The 10,649-nt window shown below is 32.9% G+C and overlaps 1 protein-coding gene across 1 annotated transcript; it reads right to left on the bottom strand.

The window, feature by feature from the left end:
• Positions 1–124: 124 nt before the first annotated feature.
• LOC107445778 (vascular non-inflammatory molecule 3) lies at positions 125–8,800 on the bottom strand. The gene is made up of 3 exons (XM_016060262.4): positions 8,657–8,800; positions 4,110–4,300; positions 125–1,629 (listed from the first exon to the last, which is right to left on the bottom strand). Exons 2-3 carry the CDS (start codon positions 4,293–4,295, stop codon positions 262–264), a joined length of 1,554 nt encoding a protein of 517 aa, XP_015915748.3. The 5' UTR covers positions 4,296–4,300; positions 8,657–8,800; the 3' UTR covers positions 125–261.
• Between the last annotated feature and the right edge of the window lie 1,849 nt (positions 8,801–10,649).

Below are 10,649 nucleotides of genomic sequence, written 5' to 3'. Positions count from 1 at the left end.
GCACTAAGAAACTAATTTAATTAAAAATATAACATTTACGTGATTTCAGAAACAAAAATAGATCTTATTATTATTAATGTAATTTAACGGATTTGAATGTCTTTCTCATCCAATATAAAAACAATGGAGTTAGCTATCTTTATTAGAAAAAAAAAAGAACAGATTCCAAAAATGGAACATTGGCAGTTTTTTCTTTATTTCTGCGACCCGGAAACGCCAATTCGTATTAGTATAGTGGAGGATATTGTTACTGATTCCATGCTACTCATAATGCTTATATGGTATGTATGGGGGATCTTTTTCATAATTTCTACCAAATAATCCTACTTTTAACAATGGTTCATTAGAATCTGCTTTAAATGTCAGTGTTGTTTCATAATCATTGGTCGAATAGTTCCATAGCTGTTTGGGAGCCAGGCGGAACCTGTTCAATGACACTGTCGCAAATATTTTCTGAGATTCAAATCGTGCTTTCATTTCTACATTTCTGAAAACAGTTGTAGACGAGGACGGTTGGATAACACAAGCTTTATCTTCATAAGGATCGCATCTTATAAGCAGACAAGTTTGTTCTTGAAAATAGAAGTAGTTCCTAACATCATTTGCACCAGAAAAAGATGTTAAATAGAAATTTTCATTCATACTTTCAGCTGAATATTTAAGATGGCAGCAAAAGCCTTGATGGCATGATTCTATTTCGCCAAAAGGAGATTCCAGTTTGATTCTGGAGTGCCTTTCGATGTGGGACTTGTAACATCTATAATCTGTATAAACATTTTTAAATGGCCCTGCCTTTGGGTAATAACAATATTCTGGAAAGTTGATTCCTTCTTCATTTTGTCTTTCAAATACACCATCTTCAGTGACAGTAGCAATCGAACTTAACCGTGGAATGTCTTTTTTGTCATTGATTCTTATATTTGCCATCAAAAGTTTTGAATGGCCATCCGGATCGTAAGTGTATACTAACGCACCGGTGTCTTTCGAATAAATTCCACTTCCAAGTGATCCAGTACCTGGTTTGTGAACATTAGCTGCAATAAAATTCACCCCATTTGCAAGAGCCCATGCTTGTTGGAATTCAACAGCGTTGAAAGGTAAAATATCATCGTACCAAAACGTCGGAAACAAAAGCGTGTCAATTCCATGATCTCTTGCTAATAAAACTGATTCTTCAAACACAGCATCGAAACAAATTTGTAGTCCAAAAGTTCCGAAATCAGTTTTGAAAGTTATAAACTCCATCTCTTCGGCGGCGTTCACGTGTTCGAAATAAGTATGCGTTTTGTGATATCGGGCAACTAAACTCCCTTCTCTATCGAATGCCACGTTTGTATTGTAGATTCTGACTCCATCTTTTGGGCAATTTGTGCACTCGTCAATACGATTTGCATCACAGGTATCCGAACAAGTCTGAATGTCGCCGAAATTGGCCACAATGTAAATATTGTATTCCCTAGCAAAGCAGCTAAGAGATGATAGAATAAATGTGTGGTACTCTTTATCGAGACAAGGATTATACTTTCGTTTCCTTGGATCAGGTATGTTCTCCGCAAATTCCTTAAGCCTGTCTTTATTGGTTACATGCTGATAAAGGCCATATTCGTTGAATACTATAATATCCGCTCCCTGTAAAAAAAATATTCAATAAATAATTCAAGATTCATCATGAATTCTTAGCAGATTTATAAAATTCGATTTTGTTTCAATCGAAACTATTTATATTAATCCATCATAATTTTAAAACAGAAACTATATAATAAAATTTTCAGGTGATTGCACAGTGATGGAACAAATTTTAAAAAAGTGTTAGAATGTGACGAAACAATCACTTTTCGCCATAAAATGTTGGATCAAAGTTTCAAAAATTTCTTTTTTTAAATTTTAACTTTCCACTTGTCATTAAATATTTCAGACTATATGAAAGAGGATATATTGTTTTAAACAGAATCCATGTCTTTTTTTGTCCTGCGGGACAACAGTGCATAAATAACAGAAACAAAAAAACAATGCATCATTTTCTCTATCGCATCTTTAAAATTACTTCTGTGTCCCGCAGTGGACTAATCGCTACGGTCACTGGCTGCGGTCAGTGTGCGGGTGGGTGACCACTTGGATCAGTCTGCGTAGGGACCGAGGATGTGCGGTATTGGTCTCGGTAAATTGTTCTACTGTATAGTGTTCGACTTCACGTGCAAGTCGTCGGGCTACCAAAGCGGGGGTGCCATCCCCTTTGCAGAGGATCAAAACTGTGATGGCATGTCTTCGGATCATCCTCAGGGATGTCTCCCAGACCGTCGCCATAAGCCCATTATGCGGCTCAATACTACAACAACAAGAAATGTTTTTTCTTTTTTTAATTTAATTTAATTTGAATTTCCAATCATTAAAATGGAATATCAAGTTGAGAAAAAAAAAGCATTTTCGTTCCCTCTTCCTTATTGCTTTTTGATCAAGGTAATAGGACTACAAAAGCTGACCGTGACATTTGTGGTTGTTTGTTGCTTCCATTTCCTACTTGCCAAACCAGCAAGCCTGCTTGAGAAACCAAGCGAGTTTAAGGCAGAGGGTGCGTTTCTTGTTTCTCAGTGGCGCCATCCATGGTCAAGAATACGACTTTAGTCACAAATACACGTCCCAGCTCGTTTTACAGGGTGGACCAATTCACGATCGTAATTTTGATATGAACCAGAGAACGATCAGTCTCCAATTCAGTACATTTGTATTGTGTATAAAGCAGGGGTCTTATAGCAGAAAGAAGCACTCGTGATTGGCATATCAAGTTTACAAATAGATATTTTGACCCAAAAAACGTACTTTTTCTGACTTTCCAGTTGAACTTGCTGAAGAGCGATTAAACCAACTTTTGCACAGAATTTTGGGTCAAACGTCAGCTGATAGTGAAAATGGAATGCTTCCATACTTTAAACTTTTGACATTTTTAGAAGAAAATAGCGAGAACTTAACTCCTGACCCAATGCAATGGAATTGTATTTGTGCTAAGGAAATACATAATGAATGGAACGCAAATACAATTGTTATTTCGCAATATTCAATCATTCTTCAAAGTTTCTTCGATGTAGAATCAACCTGGCGAATCATATGAGTGTAAAATCGTATAATATATGCTGAATTATGTTAACGCGAAAGAAATGCTTGATCCTGTCCCATTGCTTTATCCAGGAGTTCCCTTGTCTTCTCGGTTGGTTACATAATTAAGAAGTTACGGAGTAGAACATTGAAAGTCGTAAACTCAGAATTGGATCGGCTGCTTAACGCCATTTATTAAATAGTTATATGTAGAACAGTAATATTAAATACTCATGCATATGTTTGGAAGAAAGCGTTTAATTTTATCAATGAAGAATAGATTTCTAAATTAATAGATTGCTATTGTTAATAGCCCGTAAATTGCTCCCAAATTTCCTATTACTGTAAGATTACGTAATTCAATGACTATTATTAGTAAATTTTTCAACCAAATTGAAAAAGAAATTTTATATTACATTGATATACATACATAATTTGATTATTTTTCCCGACTTTTCCAATCAAGATTGTATGTTATTTGTCTTCTTCTCGTCACCAGTATTAAATAATTCGTAAGACACGCAGGAAACCTGTCATACAGGCTCCATAAATGTCAGTAAATTAAATTCAGATTTTTTTCTACAATGTTTTAATATTTTAAATAAATTTTAAAAAAATGCTGATTTTTTTTTCTAGGCACTGAATTTTCGTTCTTCACCTCTGAAGATGCCGGAACTGTTGCTCATTTAACGTTACCCAGTGGGCACTTGTGAACCTAAGTCACAGAGGAGTGCAACTATACCCACGTCACACTGCCACAAATACCCGTTTATAGGGTGGGCCACATTCACACATCACACAATAGTGAACAACACTCAGAGAGAATCATCCATGTCCTGAGCGGGATTCAAACCCACAACCGTTGGTTTCACAGTCAGGCATGCTGACCGCTCGGCCGGAAAATGCTGTTTTAAAAACATGTTATTAATGGAAAATTTATTATCCGCTTTTTTCAAACGAAAAAAAAATTAAATATTTTTAATGTAGATTTAGAAATACAAGCATAAAAATTTTGTTACTTTTTTAGCGGCTAAAGGTATTGCTTTTTCAAATATCTTCAAATTGGAGGAGATTATATCAATCGGAGATTCTTGGGAGGTGTTATCAGTTCTTGGTCGATGTTCAAGCACTGCAGCCGTGAAATAATCTCTTCCCAATGCAATACCAGGAAGAAGCAAGCACAGAAACACTAAGCAGTTATTCATTTTTGCTAAAATGCAATAGGTAAAAAAATTTTAACAAAAATGTTTTAAAATACTTCTACTAGATTAAATAAAAAATTTATTAAAGTTCAATAACTATTCAGATTTCAATTACTATTAAATTTCAACAACTATTAAATTTCAAACTAAAATACTATTTTTTAAGTATCAGAATCTTGAAGAAGACAATTTGACCTATTGCGGTGCACAACTTTAGCAATATGACATAATCAAGACATCAAATTTGCATATAGTTTGTCTAAAATAAGAACTCCCGCAAACATTCATCTGGATCTGTGGCGGTGACTATGGTAACGAGGTATGACTATTTCAAATAGGGGTGTGGGGTAACTGTTTTGGAGTGGTTTCGGTTAGTGTCGGTGAGAGAAAGGGAATATCTTTCTTCGGTATATTGTGCTAGTCCTAGAGGGAAGCTTCCCTCCCTAAAATGCGCCATTCTTGTTTCCATATCACCAGACGGCCCCAAACTTTGTGGCGGGAGGAGTTCTTAGCTTAGACAAACTATAGCTGCCATTTTGTAAGGTCAGCAACATTATGGGTTTTGGCGTATTAAATCTTGAAGTTTAAAAAAAATTAAACTACCACGATGGATCAATAATTCAAAAAATTATGTAGATAAGATCTATTTGTTGGCAAATTATGCCTATGGATGCCTTAATAGTTTTGTTTTTAGAAAATTCTCTCAAATTTGATTGTTGAAGTACTACCTCTCAGTAAAATCTTTTTCAATGGCCGGCCAATCGTTTTAGGAGCCGGGATAGCCTGGCTGGTAGGACGTTGGACTCGTGTTTGTGAGAGCGGGAGTTCGGATCCAGCCGGCCGAAGAATCCCCGAGTCTGACTGGTGCACGTTAAATCAGTCGGGGTCACAGATTCCTCCACGTTTTATAACAAATCGATACCTCTTTGGATACTGATCCAGGAGCTTCGTTGTCTTCTGGATTGGGATAAAAATTACAAGGATTCGGAGTTGAACATTAGTATTCGTAAGCCTAGAGTTGGGTCGACTGTTCAACGACAATTATAAAATATAAAATGGCCGCACAAGATGATAGGAATGGATTTATATTACAAATTTATCCATTATTACATCCAGCTATAAGGAATAAGCAAAAGGAACACGATATCCTCTCCTCTTTTACATGAAACTTTTTTTTATATATATACAATTTATCATTCACACACTATTATGGGTTCACACACTATTATGGGCAAAGGACATGTTTGGCTCAAGCACCCAGCTCCACTTGATAAGTGAACTATTCAGATTAAAGGTAAGTGAATTAAACTTAAGCGTCCAGATAAATGTGAAATTAATTCTAATGTAGTTTAGCACTACATTAATTTATGTCCTTGGAACTGTTTTACCATGAAGAAAGTTCTGAAAACGCTTAACGTCTACCAGCCGAACCTGACCTTTTAATTGTCTTGATTGAATTTTTATTTAATCGTTAAGCCTCATGTACCAAGTTCTTACAAATTGTCCGATACTTGGTGACTAAGTCAAAAATATTTTTTCCCTTTGTATTTTTTTTAAACGACTTAAAACTCCTCATGCACCACAAAGTATAGCATGAGGCTTACAGTTGTAAGTAGAAAACAAAAAGAAGAAAAATTTACAAATTTACATTAAAAACAAAATTCCGCAAGGCCGCAAGACTTTCAATACTTTTGACCAGTTCTGATAAGACAGGTGGCCAACAAATAGAAAGACGTCTCAAATCAGTCTTTTAAATTCATTCGGGCACTCGCATACAGACTACAATGAAGAAGAATATGTTCAGCATCTTCATCAGCATCACTGCAAGCACAAATTCCACTGGTCTGCAGATGCAAATGAATTCCCTTTGTATTGAATCCATTTTTTAACTAACTTCCTATTTTGTTAACATTCACCTTTTATCAGAGTGTTACATAAATTATTTTACTCTAATATCTGTTTTTCAAAAGTAAGATGTACCTGTAAATAATGACAAATCATCAACAAAAATAAATTCAGCGCCTTGACCTTCTGGATTCATTCCTATGAAACATTTTAAATTAAAAGTGGTAGCTTATTACAGAAAATATCCACTTTGCTTAAGCTAAAATGTGCTACCACATTTTTACAAAAGCAGTTTTCTAGTCATTATAAAATGTTTCAGTTAAGCTCTCGCTTCTGGGAATGGCTTTACGAAACTTGCTAAAAAATATTTTTCATTTTGTTCAATTAAGAATTTTATTTCATAGATACAGAAAATATGTATAATTTTTATTTAACAATTTGATTTCCAATTTTTTCCTCAATAACTATTCGCCTTAACAATTTAGCCATCTAAGGAATATATGCATTGGTAACTTTAATAGCTAAAACAGTATATCACAAAAAGTCAAGTAAGGAAAAAAAATCAAAATATTTTTGATTTACTATTTTTTTCTCTTAGCGAGATAATTTATGTTAATCTCTTAAACATTACAAAAACATAATATAAAGAAAATTGAATCTCAAAGTATCTTGGTCGGAGATCACTAAATTGATCAATAAGATCTTCAATCCTTACTTATCCTTATCTTAATCCTTAAAATTAGGAGTTTCAAAATCCATTCCCGCTTGACTCAAAAGAATGGGAATGATCAGTTGTAATACACGAAGAATAAAAGGTAAAATATTTTTGTTATATTATTTTTTGTCCTGGCAATATGTATTTATTATAAATAACTTGCTCATCAACATATAATGTTCTCACGTTTCAGGGATACGGGAATTATCAGAGATTTTAATTTTGACTCTAAAAAGCAGGGAGTAGAAAAGATATAATTTATTATTTTTTTTACAGAAACCTGGAAAATTCCTATATCATAGCTAGAAAATAACCAGTCTTAGAAATGTCAGTAACATTAATCAGTTATTGAGATTCGAGTTAAATAATTTTAATATCTATTACAATTATTTGTTGCAAAAATTTCACATTTTCTTCAGACTGACATTTACAACTTCATTCAATGATATTTTTTTGCTCATAAAATCTAAAATTTGGCAGTACAAATCAAAAAAAAAAGTTTTCTGATGAAAAATTACATGGTATAGATAAAATATTGTCTGGATTTTTATTTAAATTTACTTGATATACCTAGAAAAATCAAGGAACTTTTTTTTATATTGAGTGGGAAAACATAAAATCATGAAAATTAAATCTCAACCGAAGATCATTAAAATCCTTAGCTAAGTCAATTTATAAGTTAAAAGCTTTAAAAAAAGTGGTAAAAGACCGTTTCCTTTCTACTCAAATGGAGTTAACAGTTGTAAAATGACAAAAGATGTTCGTATTTTTTCCTACACTTCTATGTTTTTCATAGTAATATTTATATTATTCACTTATTAGTATTTGATCCTAAAAGTTCTATGGACGAATATCAATAAAATGATTAGTAAAATTAATTCATATAATTTAAGAACTTCGAAAAAAGCAATCAAAACCATTTATATTCGACTCAAAAGCAAAGATATGATATCGGTAGTTGAAATATTCGACTCCAACTTCGTCTGCGAAATTCGACTATATCTCTCATATGTAAGCCTTCTATCAGAATTCAAGAAGACTTTTTCGTTAGCGAATATTCATGAACTAGAAATACATTAAATTCATTTTCATCAACTCATTTCTTAAATTAATTTTAATTAATACATTAGATTCAATTGCATATCTTTTTAATTTTCTTTTCAACAAAGCTAATTAAACCTAGGAATCAAAATTTATTTACGATTCATAAATTATAATATACGAATCAAAATTTAACTTATAAAGAATTCCTTTAATTTCGATTTTTCAAATTTTTTCTGTTCTTTTTCAATAGTTCAAATGTGAATAGTTTGTGTTAAGTTATAATTTAAATGATTGTCATAGTATTCTTTTGAATATTTTTGCTTATAAATATTTAACTAAATAATTTTTACAATATCAAAAACTTAATTTCTATTTACCTAACTTATGTCCTAACTTTTAACTATCAGTAAAATTTTCCTTTTACAATTCTGACTCTAACAAAATTATCTTCAACTCCAACTCTATAGCACTGCAAAAAATGGGATCAAACATTTAAAATGTACGAATTTTCGATTTTTTTTTTTTTTAATTTTTCTATGTTCTTTTTCAATAGTTCTATATATCATAGACTCAAACACGTTCAAATGTGATAAGTTTGTGTCAAGTTATAATTTAAATGATTGATAATTTAATTGAAGTACAAAACGGCCAAATATTACTATGCTAATATTATTATACATTAATCACTTGCTCGCTGCTAAATCATGATACCATGGAATTTTACTTGTTTTACTGAGTTACAAATAAATAAATAACTTACCTTCTTCGAAAACTCCCTGTCTCCAAATTTTTAAGCAAAACGACTAATAAGTCTATCAATCTATTTTGGTTTTCTCTTTAGATATCCCTCTTATCTATGGCATTTCTATTGTTACAATTTATCGCAAGATAATAAGAAAGACAATTTTGTCTAGCTTATTTCTGAACTCAGAGCGATTTCTAAGAATAAACTTCATACTATGTATTAATTTGAAGCAGAAAATCAAAGCTTAAACAATTCAGTAATAATTTACAAATCCGTAAAAAATAAATAAGACATAAACAAGAATTATGAATACATGCAAATTAAAGCTTTGCTGTACCGACTAATTAATATTTATCTCTTTAAATTAGAACTCTTTGAAAAAAAAAATTGAGAATCAGTGCTTAAACCAAGTTGATAATTTTTAACGTTAGTGCTACTTTAATTTTAAAGAAAAAATGCGCAATTACATAATTTCAGATATATATACAATTACTTCTATAATCTGCTCCCGGCACGCACCGACCACAGTGCTGACTTAAAATATCCTTAATCATGAGCTAGAATCATCTTACCGTCGGGATAACCGTGTAGGATCTGAATAGTTTCCCGCTCCGTGTAATGCTAATGTGAGTTAGTTCCATCAAAAGTCCTTCACAAAGGCTAGTTTGTCAAAATACTTGATCAAGGAGTTCCCTTGTCTTCTGTGTTTGGTTTAAATCGACAAGGCTAGGGAGTAAAGCATTGATAGTCGTAAACTCAGAATTGGGTCTGCTGTTCAACGACGGTTATAAAATAAAATGAAATTATTTATATCAAATTATTCATAGTTTGGCGAACAAGAAGGTCAAGTTTTTCGAAAGAGTACACGAGAGTTTTGGTGGTCCATGGGTTTAAATTCCTCAGATAGGAACTGATCATAATAATATTAAAATTAATGAAATCTCCCTCCTTTACGCTCCGTTAAAAATGAGATTTTCACTATCGCTCAGCAAGCTGCCAATTTTATAAAGATACTCGAATGAGCTGAGTTCACAAAAAATTTAAAATGCTTTTTTATCGTATACAGATTAAGTAAGAATTAATAATGAAGATGGATTGGGAACATTAGTTTTTCAATTTCTTTTTTTTATCAAGGACTAAGAATTTTTTTCATGAATCACGTTATTAAATTGCGAACAACAATAGTAGTAGAATTAGTATTTTTTGTAAATGAATAAATACTTATGAATATATATATACACGTGTAAAACAATGGAAAAGACAAGTTTTTATTTATTTATTTTTTTGTAATAAAGAAACTAAAAACACAAATAAAACTAAACCTATCCAAAGTATCATGCGATATAAGACCGATATATGAAAAAAGGAAAATGAACACGACCTGTACCATAAATTTTATATTATAACCGTAGTTTAACAGCAGACCAATTTTGAGTTTATGACTACCAATGTTCAACTCCGTAGCTTTGTTATTTTGAACCCAATCCAGAAGACAAGAGACTCCCAGGTAATTTGGGAGAGATTCTGCCATATCTCTCAAGTATTGGGAAAGATTTTACTTTGGTGGGGGACTTTCTGATAAAATTAACCATTATGGAAAGAAAAACCACGAAAACATTCCACGGTTAGCCTGGCGAGACGACAGTGGGATTCTAATCCATGACCCGCCAACCACTGATTATATTTTACGTCAGCACTGTCGGTGCTGAATTTGCGTAGACAAACCATTGCTGGGATTCGAACCCGGGTCGCCTCTGCGTCACCACGGCTCCTATACCCAAATAAGGAACTTTTCAGGGTCACATGGTCGATATTCACGCATTAGATCCCTCCACAGTTAGAGAAAAGCATGTATAATACGGTTTGTGATTGCTTTCAGGAGTCACACAACTCTCGCATCGGCGCTCCATACTGTTTAGTAGGGTCCTTATCAATCTCTGTGGCAACCGCACCCACTCTTGCACCCTCGAGCTCAGAGACGGACGTTGGATTTGGTCTTTGAGCAGTG

This window comes from Parasteatoda tepidariorum, chromosome 5 (assembly GCF_982258835.1).
Source record: "Parasteatoda tepidariorum strain Cologne lab strain chromosome 5, Ptep-v5.0, whole genome shotgun sequence".
NCBI lineage: Eukaryota > Metazoa > Arthropoda > Arachnida > Araneae > Theridiidae > Parasteatoda > Parasteatoda tepidariorum.
This window is presented reverse-complemented; position numbering and strand designations above follow the sequence as displayed.